The sequence below is a fragment of the Haemorhous mexicanus genome, chromosome 17 (genome assembly GCF_027477595.1).
Source record: "Haemorhous mexicanus isolate bHaeMex1 chromosome 17, bHaeMex1.pri, whole genome shotgun sequence".
Taxonomy (NCBI): Eukaryota; Metazoa; Chordata; class Aves; order Passeriformes; family Fringillidae; genus Haemorhous; species Haemorhous mexicanus.
In genome coordinates this window covers 2,897,499-2,915,670 of record NC_082357.1, presented here as the reverse complement: position 1 = coordinate 2,915,670, position 18,172 = coordinate 2,897,499, and the positions used below count along the sequence as shown (strand labels likewise).

The window sequence follows — 18,172 nt, the reverse complement described above, 5'->3', positions numbered from 1 at the left end:
TCTCTGATCATCATCTCTGTGAACCTGTAATTACAGCCAATTCTTCCCTCCCAGCTGTGCTGGAGTGCACAGGTGATGGTAATCTTCTCTCTATCTGATGATGGTAATCTTCTCTCTATCTGAGCAGGGGCTAAAGCCATGGAGCCACCAAGGCACCCAAGTCTGAAGGCCAGAAACAAACACCAGGAGAAGGGAGCCAAAGAACTCTGCCTGTGCTTCCTTTGCCACACTGAGGCACGGCCAAAGGTCCAGACTCCTCCATCTGGGAACAGAACAGAGTCAGCCAGGAGACCTCATGGCTCCTGAGCTCCTTCCTATGTTCCACCAGTTCCCAGAAATGCCACAAGCCATGATCGATGCACAAGCAAACCAGCTCACAAATCCCAAATCCATATTTTATTAACACAGTTAATAAAATAACTCTCAGAAGCTAATTCAGTGACACATGGACTTCTGCTGACCCCATGCTGAGCCCACTTCCTCCAAAAGCCTTTTAACAATTCCAGTTTTACAGCAAAACCAAGTGAACAGACAGATTGCTTTTAAAAACAGATTGTGAGCTTGGAGGAGATGGAATAGAATAAAATCAAATGTGATTGTGAGGAATTCACAAACTTGATTCAGCCCTACCAACTGGTAACAGCTTGGGACAGACCAAATGGGGTTTCAGTTTTCCCTACTACATCACACCATGAAAAGAAACATTCTAATACTTCTTTTAGGACTGTGCTTTTCCAGCACAGAGCATCCTCTCACCTTGAACCTCCCCACAGCTTTTTGGCACCAGGACATGAAAGAATAAATCACAAGGCTGGAAACACAGTAACTGGGAACTTGTACATGTGCAACAGCAGGTTCCTGAGCCAGTGCTCCAGGAGCAGCACCATCCTGTGAGCAGCAGAACAAGGAGCCCCTGGGCAGTGCCCAGCTCACCTCCTGCACAGGCGGTGCCAGAGGGTTCTTGAACTCGGCCAGGGACACCGGGAGGGAGAACTTGGCCAGCATGGAGGGCAGGTTGTGACCCCGGAACTGACAGGAGAAGGCATCTGCCAGGGGAGAGTACCTGCAGCAGAGAGGCAAAGGCACAGGTCAGCTCTGCAGTGCTGCTCAGGGTAACTGGGATCCCATTAGGCACTGCAGAAGTGCCAATTCCCAAATGTAATATTCCCTGTGATCTAGAAAACCCCTAAGCATAGTTGATGGCATGTTGTGTCCTGCAGAAGCCAGCCAGGAGCTCATGCACTTTCACCTCAGCCTTACATTCACCACCAACCTTTCATTCACGGCTGGAGGGGATCCAGAGGAGAAAAATGAAAGTGATAAAAAGTCCAGACCTGTGCAGCCTCTGGTGAAAGGAACAGAGCTTGGGCAGGGCTGGGCAGGATACACACATGACCTCTGAATGTGCCAACTGCAGCTGCAGATGTGGCTGTGCCCCCTCCCCGTGCTGACAGGTCAAGAAATAGGACTGAACAGAAGTGAAGGATAGTCAGGTTTAATATCAGGAAAACTGTCTGTCTTAGCATTTCCATCTCCAAAGGTCTTCAGGAACAGCACTGCCATATTTGACACAGGCACAGTTGTTGCTGAATGACCTCAAGGTCCCTTCCAGCCCTATTTTTATACTTCCATCACCAAAGTTTTGATTTAAAACTATTTTCCTATAACTGAGTTCCAAGACAGAGTCTAAAAGCATCTCAAAATCCGACAGAGGAAGGGTTGCCAATCTTCAGCAGAGCAAAAATACCCACCCCTGACTCCACATCTTCCTTGCAGTGGCTCTGCCTCTCTCCAAATGGCCATGGTGCCTCCTGTCTGTGACAAGGCACACAGTATGGAATGCCACCACGTGAAACAACAGAATGGCAACTTCTGCTACTTCTGATTCATGTCAGAGAGCCCTATAAACCACTCCTCTAACTTAATCATAAAGGATTTTGGTTTGTAAATGTTCCCATATTGGACATTCAGTGAGCAGGACTACTAAAAATACTGACAGCAGCTCCACTGGGTAAATATTGCTTCCAGGGCCCTCACCACCACAGAGGAATATTGATCTGCTCTGCTGTTCCTTCCTGCCCACACTGGCTGTGCAGGTTCAGGCTCATGTAATGGTTGGTGTTTTGCACAGTCTCAACAAATTAATGAAGAAAGATGCCACTCTGTATCCAGTCAGGGAAGGAAAGTGCACCGGCACTTCACAGCACTGTGCTGCCACCAACACATTTTCCTTCTACTTACAGGCAGACACTGGCATTTGGAGAAAGCATGTAGACATTGTTTTCACAAAGAGGATAAATAATAATTGCTTTGCCCCAGTAAACAAGATGTGCTGCAAGCTGGAAAACCTGTATTGAGAAAACAGGGAAAAATTAGAGGAGCAATATCACTATACAAACTCTCAGCAAGTGTTGCATACAACAAAAAAAAAAAGTCTCGTTTGAGTTGAAATGAAAGAAGAATGTTCCATCCTTTCACCCAGCCTTCAGAATAAAGTCTTGTTTTAATATAACATGTGGCAGATCAAAAAGCATTTGACAAGGTTATGAATTTCCAGCGATTTGCTTCACATTTCTAAGCAACTTAGTATTTCCTGCCTCAAAGGAATTCCTTCAAACTGTATCAATACAAGTTTAGTTTCTTTTCATGCCCCCAAAAACTATTTTTCTTTATGCACAAAATGCATTGTGTTATACATGAAAAATAAAACAAAAGAATCAGCTTCTACTATGACAGAAACATAAAGGAAACCAACACTGCCTTTTTACTGCACGGAGGTATTTCAGTAATGAGCTACATAAAGTATTTTAATGTGTTAAACAAGTCAGTGGTTGCTAATGGCTCTGGAAAAGCCACATAAATAGTGTCTACAAGACATAAAATCCAGCCTGTATCATTAGATGCATTTAACTGCTTTTTTGTGGAGAACAAAACTACAGAAGCAGTAGGGAATTTCCAGAGTTCATCCCATAGCCAAGTAACACCACAGACCACTGCAGGCAGACCTGGAGTTTTATTACAAAGCAGGACCTTTCCCTTGGAACAGAAGCAGGCACTGACCTATGACCAGGAGAACATGTGATGATGAGCTTTGTCTCCCCTGTCACACAGAGCACAGGTTGTGTCCCTGGGTTTGGATCATCCCTTAGGAGCATGGAGCAGCCCTTCCCTCTCTGGTATCAGCTCATGTGATCATCCCAAATGATCACAGTCATCCACAGGGGTCTCTCAGTGGCCTCACAACTCATGTGAGAGCCAGAGTCTCATCCCTCCACTGGCACAAACCTCCCTTTCCAAGGGCTCATCACATCACCTCCAGCAATTCAGATTTGAGAGCTGGTTGTCACTACTGGAAGGGCATTTGGAAAGAGCTGCTGGCTTGGGGACACTGGCTCAACATCTTTGCCCAAGCCTAAAATAAATCTTCCAATGACTGCTAAGTCTGTGCACTAATGGACTAAGGGAAATGGATGGGAAGGTTTGTACAGGCATTCACAAGTCTTTGGTAGGAAAGATCTTAGCAGCTCCAGGGGTGTTTGGCCATGGCAGCTGTAAGCCTGCACCTGCATTTTGGGTGCTTCATTTGCATGCAGACATCAACCTGGCAGGACCAAGACAGGCCACTGTGGTGTCAGTCAGGAGTACAGCCTGCTCTGGTTTTAGGAGGCACAGAGCAGAAAGAGCCACTCTACTCAGAGGGACACAGGGACAGGTCCTGAGGCAACATACACAAAGAGAACAATGGGAAATTCCTGTTAGATAAGGGGAGAGGTTTCACTGATGCTGGTCAGATGCTGGACCAGAGAGGGTGAGGGAGGCAGCCCTGGCGGTGCTCACAATTTGAAGAGAAGTTTTTCATCAGCCTGCTTTAATGGACTTGTGGTGAGGACTAGTGCCCTGGGATGGGGACCAGAGACCCTGGGATGGGGACTAGAGACCCCCGGGATGGGGACTAGAGAGACCAGGGATGGGGACTCTCATCCAAGACTGTGGCTGCAGGGCTGCCCAGCACTGTCCCTGCACCCCTGCCCTTTGTTTCTCCAGCCTCCCCCCAGGCTCCAGGGCTGGTACCTTCTCCCTGCTCTCTGCTCACACTGAGGGAGCTGCCATGCTCCTGCCCCACACAAGCCCAGGGGCACACAGGAGAAAACACCTCGTGATTTAAAAAGCTCTCAGCAGCTGCTGACAGCTCCCCATACCTGCAGCAATGCCAAGTCAGCATCTTGAGCCAGTTGCTGCAAATTCTTCACAGCAGAGGTAGTTTTAATTACTCTCACCAGGGCAGGAGAGCAGTCCAACGGGAGCTCATTAAGCAATGACTTCTCATCATTTAAAAGTAATAAGGCATGGTAAGGCCTGCAGGAAAATAGAATACATTTGCACAGTAAACTGCAGCTTTTCCTGAAGCCTTTGTTATTCTTACCCCACGATACCTGGGGTCAATGTAATGGTAAAAAAAGAATTTCTAATATCATCCTTTTGCTCTAACTGGGTTCAAAATCAGCTTATTTTTATGTTACAGCATAAGAGGCTCCCTGGGAAAATGAGACAGGGTTATATGATAACTGGATACCCCAGTGACAAGGAAAAAAGACTGCACTGCATTGGCACACAATTGAGAAAAAGTCTGAAAACTGCTCATCTGCAATACTGAAACACAGAATGGAGTAGAAGGAAGGAAGAAAGCAGAAGTTAATTACTTTTTCAGGTAAACAAACACAGGAAATAAGCTATCACAGGACCTGGGCTCTCTTTCTTCCAAAAGCAGAATTACTTCTGGGCCAACAGATTAAAATGAACACACAATTCCTGGCTGCAAACAGTGCAGGCCACTCTTGCAGCATCCCCTCAATACAAACACCTAAAGTGAACACCAAGGCCGTGGCTTCCAACCACCATGAATCCAACAGCACCACAGAGCCACAGCAGCAGCTCCAGGCAGCCCAGTCTGAGCCCAGGGCCCCCTCCTCCACAGCCCAGTCACACCATGCCCCTGCCTGAGCCACCTCAGGCATCTGCAGCATCACCCTTGGAACAGGAGCAAGGACTGGCCACACTCTGAGGGGCAGAGCTTGCTCTTACCTGATGGATTTCAGACTTCTCTCAATTGCTTCTGGGGGTATGAAGTTGGTGGCAACATAGTGGATTTTGTGAGGAAGGCAGAAGCTCACTTCCAGCCAGTTGTTGATGTGTAAACGAACCACCCCTGTGGTGCAGAGACTAAAACAGGAAGGCAATCAATCCATACTGCATTTACCCTCAATCACAAATGGAAACTGTGGTCCAGGGTCACCCCTGCACAGAAATCAGATCAGGACAGGAAAAGACTGAATGCACTCTGTCTGTTCCCAGGCTGGCTGAGAACCAGCTGACTCCTGCAAGGGCCTCCTACAGCTGGACACACAGGGCACCTAGAGGATTGTGAGGGAGATTTGAAAAACTTCACCACTGACCTTCTGCTCCCTCTGCCCTTAACATTGCAGCAGTGTCTCAAGTTAAATAAGTTTATTCAAGATCTACTGCAAGGCAAAGGAAAATTCTCTAGGCCAAAGCTGCAAAGAGCAAAGATGAACTGGGCACACTGTTTGCACCTCCGATTTCCATCTTCCCCTCCAAGCAAAAAGAAAAGAGGATGTCTGTACTGGGCAAGGGCTGTTCCAAGCAGCACATTTCCACAATAACAGCCTCCTTGTGTTCTGCTTAGGTTGTTTGTTTCCTTACTAACCTGTTCCTGCTTGTCACATGAAATCACAAACGTGCCTGTTATGTGGTTTCCTCACTCTAGGAAACCACAGGGACTGAGCTAAGCCCTTCAGCTGACTCCAGACAACAGGACTGGAGTGGAAGCAATGGATGTCCCAGGAATAATAAAGACAATAAAGTCAGACCCTTGCACTCACCCTGAAAGCAACAATAAGCCTCTTTTACTGAAAAAAAAAAAACAGAAAAGCTGGAGATTAGAGCCAGGATCATCATTCAGGTGCTTTTACAGAAGTCTGCAAATCTAGACAAGAGGTGGAATCCACCTCAGGAGGGAACTATATTTACTTAAAATGGGGAATGTACCATAAGGAGCTAAGGCAGCACCACCCTGCAAACCCTCCATATTCCCATTCCACAGGCAGGGCATGCTGGCCTGGGAACAGCTGTGCTGGGAGGAAGCAGTAAGGCCCACCACACCTTTTCATGAGTTAGGAACACATAAACTTATCAATCTCAAGCTCTACACCTGAGAACTGAATTTGTCAACGCCCTTCAATTTTAAACTTTCTTTCCAAACAACGTTTTTGGCTTAAAATCAAATTTCAAAGTTTGCACTCTGAAAACTCCAGCCTGAATTTTAAATTCAAAGTGTGTTGAGACTCACAATTTGACTTTTGTGTCAATAACTGCCATGAGTTTTCCCCCTCTACACAAACAGATTAAAAAACACGCCAGGAACAGGCCAGGAGCAAATACACTTCTAGAAAAATCTTTATGTGGTGATTTAACCATTTATAACCATCATTCAAACTAACATGCAGGTCACAAACTAACATGCTCATTTTCAAGCTCTTCTGGCTGTGTCGAGGGTTTGGAGAGAACAGAAATTTCAGCTTTAAACAAAAACATTGGGGAGCTTTGGCTGCTGGTGCAACTACTCACCAAACCACCACAGAGTGGTGAGAGAGCAAACAGCATCTCCTCCCACCTCACACATGATCAGACTCATTGGGAACATCTCACTGCAGACAACACTTCTCAAAAGGGTTTGTTCTCAAATCTTGCATGGAACTCTGGAAAATGCTGATTTTTTTAAGCTGCAAAGGGAGCACAGACTGTGTGTTTTCCTCCTTTAAAAAGGCACTGAGAGGGTGAATCCAGTGTCTCTCTGGCCCCACCAGCTCGGATCTGCTCAGAGGCTCACATGCAAGGCACAAACACCTCTGGTTTAGTTCATTAAATGATGCAGCTCCAGTAACACTGCTTATCCCACCACAAAGAACTGACAGATAAAGCTGGATTCCTCCAAAATACATCAGGGAAAAGGGCTGAAGCTGTGGTTATCCACACCACCTCCCAGGCCAAATCCTCACAAGAGGAAACATGGCAATAAAGGAATGGGACAAGCAAGTTCAGAGACCACCTGAAAGCTCTTGGGGTTGTAAAAAAAGATTACCCAAGAGCAGCAGAGACACATGAAAGCATGAAACACTAGCAAGGACATTTTCCCTGCAGAGTTTAACATTCAGACAAAGATCCAGTTGGTTCCTTTCATTGTTTAGTCCAAGTGCACTAAGGCAAAAGCTTTAATTACATAATTACACTCTCCACAGCATAATTTTGTCTGCAGTGCACTACACAACAAGAGCCTAGAATTAAAGACAACCAGAAAACCAGATTTTCAGTTCTGATCTGGATCTTAATTTTATTCTTCTGCATTTGCATTCAGCTGTACAATTTCCAGCCCTCATTATAGCTTTATGAACACAATTTCTCTTTCACCTGCCCCTCCTTGGATGCAAAATAATTAAGTGTCTGTAATTTGAGAAGGCACAAGCTGCACCCTCCAGCAGCAACACTTGCAACTGCCCTGGGCCAGTCAGCAGAGTTAAATAATGTCCCCAGTATAGACACAAACATTCAGGGCAATACCCTCCAAGACATTTTATTCCATAAAAACTATGTTTCAACTTTTTTTTTTTAATCTCTGGTTGGTAACACCTGATGAGTGATCTGAGGGATACATGGCCAAGGATCAGGATGATCACATAACAGAGTTTAAAATTGAGACAGGGAGAGGCAAACAGGAAAAAGCTGTTTTATGTCTCTCCACCATAAGGCCCATGAGACATCTCATGCTACAAGAAGGAGCAAAGTTCAGAAGAAATAGAAAGAAACACAAAAAGTAGTTAAAACCATGGACCTCCTTATCTGAGGATGCTGTGGTTGCTCAATATTTACCCTGGCTCACAGGACTGTGGGCTAATCCTGGGAAGTGAGATCAGCTGAAAGCTGCTGAATGTACAGAAACCCCTCCAGAGCTACAGGAAGCTGGGAAATATTTTAGGGACTGTCACTGATTTTTTGCTCTATTCTGCTGTGTTCTGAACTGTGAGCTACTGCCCCAAAATGAGAACATGAAAGTTTGCCAGCATCTCCCAGAACTGCAGCCTTTTCCGTAACTGTTGACAAAACAAAGAAATCCCACTTCACATTTATAAAAGAGTTATGAATTTTTACATATACACACCTCATATCACATCTGTCCTGTTTATATCAGAAATTAGCCCCATGTTTTGAGTGTGGTGGAGGTGAGCTTGTAGCTTTGGAGTTTGTTTTTCATAGAAGTTGTGACTACTCAGAGCTTTGAAATTATTTCACATTTCCTTATAAAGGACCAAAGGCTGTCCTTTGATAAATAACTGTAGTTGGATTATATTTTCCAGCACAGCCACAGAAATAACATTAAGTCTCATAGAATTATTCCCTGAGCTGAGATGGGCTAGATCTACCACACAGCTGAGTCCCACTGGCTAAAAATTTATAAAGGCTCTTTCTGTATGAAAAAGAAGAAACAAACAATCCAAACCTCCCCAAAAACCTCTCCATACTTTCACTTTTATTCCAATGCAAAGCTAAGAGAAATTTGCTAGAATCAGACAGGCAGTTAGTAACTATTAAATCACATATTATCTGCAGTTGCAGATAAAACTATGTGAAAGCTCCTCAAAAGAGACACATACTATAACACCAGTAAGTTTTTCAGCACTGAAAACTTTCTGGGCCTAGAAACCATTGCTTTCTGTTCCACACCAATGCTTCAGTTTGAGGACAAGATGAATGAAGACTCTCAATTTTCTGAATTAATCAAAAAGAAACATTCTAGTTCTCTCCATTAGAGACAAAATGTCCCAGGAAGTAGAAGCTGAAAGCCTCTGAGCTGTCAGTGTAATACCACTCCATTACTAGTCAAGATGCCCTGGGTACTGATCCTGCCTTATGGAACACAGGCATCTCATTCAAAACCAAGGAACACTTTGAACAACAGAAATATTCTTCTGCTTGTGGTTTTGCACAAACCAACTTGCTCAGGGACATGCTGGGTCTTGCCTGAAATACCTCAGCACCATCTACAGGAAGGCAAGGGCTCGACAGCACCTCTGGAGCAACCCTGCAAATTGGGCTGGAATTGCAGAAATCAGCAGGCACTTGGAAATGCTGGTTGGAGCAAATCTCAGAGAGCTGGGCTCCATCTGCAATTCAAAGTGCTCTCTCCACTCCACTGGCTGTTCTCCCACAGCCAAGGGCTATGCCAGAAGTCTCTGTAAATTTAGAACAGCACTTTGTCACTGCATGCATCCAAAGGTTTACCCTTCCCAGCACTCCCTTCTCCTTTAAAAGCAACAGAGCAAATCTTTCCATCTTCCCTCTGAGGTCATTCACACTCCTCCACACTCTCTAGGTGGCCTAAATCCCTCTTGAAATGTGATGTCCAAACTGGATAAAATATTCATTACAGCAGGAGTTTTACAACTGTGAGCAGGATTGATGCCTACCTTACAGACAAGACTTATTTCCTGCATTCTTGTCTATCTGGGTTTTTTTGTAACCCCATGACACTTATGACTAACCCTCACTTCACAGAAGACCACACAGACTTCACTCCAGAGCTGCTGCCACCCAGGAATAATTAATTCATCCTGGAGAAAATTGTATTTCTAGAACCCTTTTTCTACCTTTTTAAAAAATAATTTTAAATCTATGCCTGCCTGCACGGTGCTGTAGCTCCTCTCAGCTGATCTGACTGCAGGTATTACAAGCATATTTCCTATGCTCTCATATGAAGTATTAATAGAAAAACCCTGCAGAACATCTCCTTATCACCCAACAACACTGTCAGCTCCTTTTCAAGTACAACCTTCCAATCAAGCACACAGGCACTTCAGATTTTTACCAACACCAATAAGGTCTTGCATTTGCTTTTGACAGTGTCATACCAAAGTGTCAAAATCCAATTTGCACCACTTCTTCCCCACTCACAATGCCTAAATGAGGGAGAAACTGCCTTGTTTTACAGCTGGGGGCAGCACCAAAGTGCATTTCTCCATCGTCTGTCTATTCCTCCTTATCTCAGGGAAGGCTCACACCAGCACAGTCCATGAGCTCAGGCTCAGTGTTGCTACAGTCACAGCTAAATGCCACAAGATGTCACTGTGTCCCTAAAATATTTGGAAGCACGATCAGGGTTTTGCCCAGTCATACATACATAGCCCTAGAGGAACAGAAAAATATAATTGAAATATTAGAATTACAGGCTGCATAAAAACTGCCTTCCTTAAAAGTTTAGGACTTAAACTTTAGTACTTAGGTTTTGTGCAAGGTGTGTGGAGCCACATACCACATTTCTTCAAACAAGATGAAATTCACAGCTCTGGAACACAAAGAGCAGCTTAGCAGTTTTCTGATGCTCTCTGCAACTATTATATTATTTAGCCTCCCAGTGCTTTCCTTACAGGGCTCTGATTCCCTTTGTACATGAGAAGCCACAACCCAGTGAGGATAAAGGGTTCCCTGAGGAACTCCAGCCTGATTCCCTGAATCCCTGACAAACACCCCAAGCAAGGGGCACAGCATCTTCCCCCCCACATAGAGGTTCTATATCCCTCTGTCCAGTCCCTTCTCCAAGCACAATCCTGGCTGCAGGAGCCTCTGGGCCCCAGGAGGCAGCACTGACAGGCACAGGCTCCTGCTAAAGTTCAACAACAGCCCCACACTGCTTTGAAACCTTTGCCAGAACTTCTAACCCAGTCAAGAAACAGCATGCTACACTTTCCATTCTGCTGGAAGTCTCAGCATCTCATCCAAATTTGCTGTCCAGACATGCACAAATGGGCCCAGGGCAGTACCTGACTTGCCATCAGTGCTCCTGCAGCACTTTCCCCTTAGCTGCAGGTTTAGAGCACTTCCCCAGGGCTATGATGCCCCTGTTATGGCACTTGTCAGTTCTACACTTCACTTGTCAATAGGTGGCCCTGCTCTAAGGAAGAAAATAATAACTCTTAAAGCTGTGACAGACATCATCAGCTTTTAAGAACAAGACACCAAAGACAGACCAAGGTAATGATTAGGATAGCAGTTCTGCAAACATTTCACCTGACTTCCAGGCTTCACATTGCTCTGCCTGGTTTAAAACCCAAATCCCAATAATTAACAGCACAAGAAAGTGGATAATATCCTTAGGAACAAAGCAAAGAGATTTCAATGAGAAACAGCATACTATGAGCTAAGACTAAAATCCCCCTTACCTGTCATATGTCTCTTTGAGATCTCTGGCCAGTTTGCACTTGGGTAGGATGTGATGAAAAGGTGACTGGGGCCCTTCTGTGGCTATAGAAAGATTCAAAACAAGAAAGCAAATAACTGACTTCAAATCAAAGAGTTTCCTCTTCCCCCACTGGGTACCGACTTGTATCTTAGGGACAAAATTTGTATAATTTTAATCTGCAATTATCTTTCAAATCTTTTACAATAACTCAAGTTACATGTTAAGATGGCAATAGTGAATTATTGCCAACTTCTGCTAAACCTCAACTCAGTTAAGCACATGTAACCAAATTTGACAAATGATGACTTTAAATGCTTTGTTTTTCTAGATGTTAACTTTAATTTTTAATGCTTGCAGTAAGATAATGCATCACTGTCGGAGTTCACCTTAAATAGTACATATTGATATGAGCATTACAGTTACAGAGCATTTTCCAAGTTCAGTCTATAAAAATGCTCTGTAACTGTTTGCTAGCCAGGTAACAGCACAAAAAAGTGAAGCTTCCACATAAGGATTCTGGTGACTCAGCAGAGAGATTAAAGCATGCAAAACTTGCTCTAGGTTGGGTGAAGCAGGTCACACAGGAGCTCTTCCATGTCAGCCTAACAGGGAGAGACAAACATGATGGCTCAGTGCAGAGTCCCCAGGGATTGTGCTGAACTTCCCTAGCAAAGAAATCCAAGAAACTACTTCATCTCTAAAACTCACATCTCTGCATAGGGACAGTGAACTTGGCTGAGGCAAAATGCAGGGAAAAGCCATCAGAATGCTACAGAGCACCAACACTTGTTCTCAGGCACAAGAGAAGCAAGAAGGCACAACAAGCACCTCCCTGGAAGAGAGCTCCAGTTCAGAGCCCCTGCTGCTGAAAGCACTCACTCTCTGCCATGGCAGACACCTCGTCCTGGATGGCCAGGATGAGCTTGGCCTCTCGGGTGAGGTACTGGCAGCGGCGCTCCTCGTGCTGCAGGACGATGGCGATCCTGCGCGACAGGTTGTGCAGGCAGCTGATCACCGACGGGTCCGCGTTGGCCTGCGGGGAGCACCACAGCCACTGAGCCAGGGAACTACAGGCACCATGGGGAACAGGCAAATGGTTTCCCACTGAGACCAAAAATCAGCCTCTAGACTGGAAAATGAACAGAATTTTCTCTACCTGCAGCCAAGCGGAAGCTCAGAGGTGTCCAAATGTAATTTGGATTTCTAAGCTCATCTAAGTGCACGAAAGGAGCACCACACCTGGACAGGGATAGCTCTATCTTGTTTGTTTTTCCAGTTGTTAACAGGCCTTCTACCAGCAGACAGCAAAGACCTTGACTTCACACAGTGAGACAAGAAAGTGTCAAGCTTTTTGAAAAGGCAGAATATCCCAATGTTCAGGTTAAACTCCCTGGCAGCACAAGGGCTGCAGTGCCTTTAACATGTCCCACTAACTCCATGTTGCCACACTGGTGTTTGTCCTATGTACTGACAAGGCAGTAACTAGGTAACAATTACCAGCTCATGACCAATATTTTCATCCCAAATCTGGATTAATTTGGATCTATGCTCCCAAAAAATTCACAAATATAGCTTATTACTAACACTGCATTTATGAAAGTCCCAGAAAGAAAGTGCTGGAAAAATCTATCACATCAGTACAGCTGCCAAGGGGGGGTGAGGGGGAATTCACTAACTCCAGCATGAGTCAGCAGCTGCTTCATGTTTGTTAAGACATTTAAAGGACTTTAAAGTTCTGGCAAGTGACCACTTGGCACAGAAACTAGCAAACCATGACTCATCCGTTTTTTGACTCTGCTGTTCTTGCTGAGTCACACCACGCTGGTAGCCCTGAAGCTCAAACACAGAAGGATCAGTGCTGATTATCACACTTGGGCCTTTGCCTGCTCTGTCTGCCCATTGCAGATGGACACTCATCTTTATCTCTGAGGGCCTCCACCCACCTCCTGCACTGCACTGCTCCATCCCAGGAAAAAATTTCCACTTGCTTCTTGCCCAACACTTTGCAGAATCCTGACTGCTCCCTGTGAACTAAGAGTGTCTCATTTGGCAAATGGATTTTGTGCTGCATCACACACAATTACATCAGTATCATCTCATAGCTGAAGGAAAAAGAAAGCAAGTTTTCCTAGAAGCACTAGAAATTAGATTCCAGAAAAATGTGGGCTAGCTTTCACTGTGAATAAAGGAGCATTGGTTTCAACACTTCTGCTGCCACATGGCTCAGAGTGCATCAGTGTGTGTTTGCAGCAAAGCACAGGGCTTTAACAAATCACCAAAACAACATCTCTTAACATGAGAAATCTAAAATCAATTCCTCCATTGCAAATTCAGCACTCCCTGACCCAGGAGTGTCCTTAAGCACAGGAACATTGGATTCCTAGCAGAGCTCTGTAAACAATTTCTGGCTTGATTCAGGTACTTGTCCTGTGTGAAACCTTGCTCCTCATCTGAGGACAAGCCATGCAAGCTGGGGCCATGTCCATGTCACCACTGCAAAGCCAGTGGTAAGAAAAGTACTAGTGCTAAGAGAAAAAAAATTCCTTTCATAAGCAGGGAGCTGGAGGTTTTAAAATTATGACATTACATCCAGTTGAGCACAAATCAACCATTTCCACAAAGATGACTATTCCAGCTCCCTCTTTTATTTTTAAACAACCTGTGGACTGGGAAAAGAAAGCCAGAGCTCAGAAATCAAGTAATGCTTGAACATAATGAAATTTCTAGGGCTTTATACACCTAATTAGCCAAGCCAGGATCCCTTAACACAAGCATCTAGTTAATAGAGGAAGCCTGAAAAAAATTCCAGGCAGAAACTATGTATTTGTTCTAGGTTTTTGCTGAGCATTGAAACCTCTTTATTCTTCACTTGTACCTTCTTCTCATTTAGCTGCTCAGCTGCTGCTCCCTGGCACTCTCCCTTTACAGTGACCTCACTGCTGAGAGGAGGCAGCTTTCAAACACTGGCCATTAATCACAAAACAAGCCTGCAGTGTGAGCCTACTGCATTGTCTCATGCATGCAAGGCACATCCCACTGTCAGATGGAATGGAGACAGTCCTTACCCTTAGTGCAAACACCACGTTGAACAGAATCATGGTGGGCATCTCTCTCTTTGGTGAGGGGTCAGTTTTGGATACCTGAAAAATATTTTTTAGAAAATCCCATTGGCTAGTGTCAGCTGGAGACAGTAAAAAAGTAATTAGAAAAAATTTAAAAATTAGTTAAATAACAAGCTGAGAAAAAAGAGCAGAGAAATCAATATATAACATCAAATATGACTGGCAAAATATAGAACTATGCTTTTGTTTTTAATTGGAGTGTCACAGTTGCTCTACAACACTGCCTTTGCTGAGCAGCTGTGAAGACTTAAACCAAAGCCAAAATTTTAGTCACAAGCACGGAAATGAGTGTCAGTTAAGACAGCACTCTTACTTAGTGTCTCTGTTATTACATTTAGCATCATTAGGGACCTTAGGTTTAATACTTTAGCACAACTGTCAGATATACTGGCAACAGAATTCCACAGATCTCAGGCCACACCTATTCCTTCCTTTCCTAAATCCCCATTCAAATTTCATCCTGTTACAAGCTGCAGCTTTTATCACACAAAATATGCTCTAGAACAGCAGTACTAAAATAAAAGGTTTGATTTTTCCCTTCCTGCAGGAGTTCAAACACATTACCCAGCCCCTCTATTCTCTTTGTAGCAGAGAGCTCCATTCCTAAGGCAGATTCAAACTTCCCAGTGAGAAGAAAGAGCTGGAGCTGAGACAATCAAGTGGAATTTGCACAGCCAGACCAGCTCCAAAGGGAGCACGTGTCACCACAAGATGGAGCACAAAATGCAGAGGACATTCCCATCTCCCCTGCAGCTCCCGGCTCAACACCCACTCCATCCCCAGTGCAAACAGCTGGAACCTGCCAGGCCAAACAATGGTTGGTCTCTACCCAAAGTATGTGCAGCACCTGAGCCAGGGCAAACAGAGCAGCATCTGCCCTTCCCCACAGGTTCCAAGCACCAGCAGTTAAATGCTTGGGACTGAATTCCAAAATCTGTCTGCTTTTACTCAGGAGTCTCAACATTTAGAAAACGAGGGGATTATACATATTTTGGGCTTTTTTTTGTCCTAAAGTGAAAATTACATTCTGTCAGAAAGGCAGTGATGGGAGAGTGGTAAATGCAGTTTACTGTGTTTATCTGTTCTGGAGTTCCAGGTTCCAGGAGATCTAGTGAATTTCCAAGTGTAAGGACTGATCCTGTTCCTTCCTTAAAATCAGAGAAACTACCACCACTAACATCAGGTGGGATGCAGGCTAGATTTCATATCAATTCATGTCCAGAAAAAAAGAAGACTGAGCTGGGAAAGAAAATGCTGAAGGAATTTGAAGAATTCAGAACATTGCTACAAAAAAAGCAATCTGACATAGGATTAAACGTTTGTGCTCTTGTAACTCCTGAATCTCATTGGAGTAAAAATTTGCTGAGCTATCCTGTGGATTAATTTACTGCATGAACTTTGAGGAACTCAAAGCAGAGGCTGCTGGGTTACTCCAGACACTGCCTGAGCTCCATGGAAAAGCAGCTCCATCTGGTTTGCTCCTAACTGCAGGAGGGTCCCAGATTTAGACTGACACAAACCAGCAGAGATGGCTGCCACATCTAGAAGATTCTGGACTCTAGAAAGTTCTGGGGTGCCTCCTAGGGTGATAAGACACACCCAAAAAGAAGTTCCTTCAGAAGCAACAAAAAAGTGTTTACGGCTCCTTATAACTTTATTTGCCCAGATGCAATTTTATTTACACAAACTGAAATTAAGTAATATTTCATGCAATTAGGATTAAACGGATTGGAAAAAATGTACAATAACAAGTGGTGAAAAAAAAATGAAAAGACAAATTTTCAACTATGTGTAGAGCACATTTAGGAAGCTGAACCTTTTAGATGAGATTAATAAAAGAAAGAAAAATTATCTGAGGGAGAACAGGCCACTGCTGTCAGAGCCTTGAGGGCACCAAAAGGTCTTAATGGCCCTGGCCAGGACCTGTTCCCACACAACTTCCCTCGAGAGTCCATGACCTAGGAACGCCATTTAAGCTCAGCCCAGAGCCTGGAGCTGTGCCTGTGTCCAGGATGGACCTTGGATCTGTGCCTGTCTCCTGGACAGACCCTTGGTTTAGTACATCCCACCCTTGTCCTGTCCCCTTCTGCTCCTGGCTGGGGTCCCAATAGAGACCCTGGGCCTGGTTCCCCACTTGCCTTGTCTGGGGCTGCTGATGGATTTGCACAGCGTGGGGACACTTGAATCCTGTCCTCTAAGACAGTTTAACCTTTCAGGACTGAGTCTTGGTGATCCTCCATGACATTTCCAGCAGACTCACAACTGAGTTCCCAAAGTAGCATCTTTTGATGCTTTAGGGCAGCTCCTCACTGAGATTAAAGCACTCTGGTCCTCTAAATATCATGCAGCAGTTACCAACAAGCTGTTTCCACCTCTAATTATAGCTAGAAAGCAGGATAGAATTGGCAAGCAGAGTTCTTTTTCCTCTGAAAAAAAGGAATGACTTAGCAAATTTGATGAAAAATGAGACCAAAGCAGCTCAGTGACAGGGATCAGCATTGGATTCAGAAATTACCAAAACCTAGTTCGTTCCTACAGTTGAGCAGGAAGAAGGAACAGGACAGGGAATATTAGGAACACAGAAACAGGTGAATTCTTTCCTGGATTTAAGCAGGGCCTTTTGCATAGCCCAGACAGCAAACTGCTCACATTTTAAGCACCTAAAACACAGGCCATGGAGGAAGGTCTCAATGCAAACAGCAGCCTGACTTGGTCCACAAGAAAATTCTAGATCTCTTTCAACACCCTACATATTCCATCTAAGTCTTGTGGTTTATCTTCAGCCTCAGGAAAAGTTAAAAGCCAAACAAGGCTGACGCAGCTTTTAGCTTTTGTGAAGGTTTTTGGTGGTGCTTTTTTAACTGCCATACTAATTAGAGGTGCTAAAAGCTAAGTTGCAGTAACTAAAATAGTGAGAAACAGCTTTGTGAGTTGGAGTGACCAGTTTTACTTCTCTTTACTCACACTGCTTCCCTAGAGTAACCAGAAGAGTTTCTGTGATCACTGACAGCTCCCTCAGTTTGCCACTCACTCCACTGACCCAGAAGTAAGTAAAAGAGAGCTTGGAGCACCAGGAAGTAAAAGCAGGATCAAAAGCCAACATGGCCATTCTGAATTGCAGGTTTCCTCCCTAAAGCCAGGCAGTTTGTGAGGAAGGCAGGTCCCCAGAGGGGATCTCACACCTACCTGCCCAAGGGCATGCTGAAGCAAGGTGGGATGGCCAACAAAGCGAACGTTATCAATCTTCAGTTCAAACTTTTTGCCACACATATCTGACTTGGTAGCCAAAATTGTTGCCAGGATGACATCTGAAAACCTTGAAGAGCAGAAGCAGAAGTTATTACAGTTTTCAAAAAGCACACCCCCAAAATAGTCCTCCAAATACAGATATATTTAACTCTGAAGTTTTTAAGGCATTGTAAATTGTGACTAGATTGCTGTACCTGGAGTACCACCAATTATGTAAAATTAAGGACCCCTAAATTACATCCCTCAGATCATCACAATTATAAAACAGGAAGCATTCACAACAAAGACTGCAGGGTCATGCTCATTTAATTACATGCTCAGCAAAATACATTGAAAAGATTAGATGCGGTTTGCTTAACTATAAAAAGAGCTGGAGTTAGCCATTGCCTGGATTTAGCTGCAGGTTAATGAACTTACTAAGCAATTACATATTGACACAGCCTGTCACTCAAGCACAACAGAGATCTTTAAGCCACCAGTATGGCAGAGGGGA

General features: G+C 44.4%; 1 protein-coding gene across 5 annotated transcripts in view; it reads right to left on the bottom strand.

The window, feature by feature from the left end:
• The window catches only part of NPRL3 (NPR3 like, GATOR1 complex subunit), a 41,671-nt gene that overhangs the window by 13,713 nt on the left and 9,786 nt on the right, over window positions 1-18,172 (bottom strand). For 4 of the 5 annotated variants that reach the window (XM_059862247.1, XM_059862249.1, XM_059862248.1 and 1 more), the window contains 8 exons: window positions 17,617-17,746; window positions 14,374-14,448; window positions 12,188-12,341; window positions 11,289-11,370; window positions 5,083-5,220; window positions 4,200-4,356; window positions 2,242-2,348; window positions 934-1,063 (listed from right to left, as the gene is read on the bottom strand). In XM_059862247.1, coding sequence (XP_059718230.1) covers window positions 934-1,063; window positions 2,242-2,348; window positions 4,200-4,356; window positions 5,083-5,220; window positions 11,289-11,370; window positions 12,188-12,341; window positions 14,374-14,448; window positions 17,617-17,746 — 973 coding nt within the window. Of the gene's footprint in view, window positions 1-933; window positions 1,064-2,241; window positions 2,349-4,199; window positions 4,357-5,082; window positions 5,221-11,288; window positions 11,371-12,187; window positions 12,342-12,464; window positions 12,845-14,373; window positions 14,449-17,616; window positions 17,747-18,172 lie in introns of those variants that run through there. The other variant, XM_059862251.1, reaches the window with a different exon arrangement.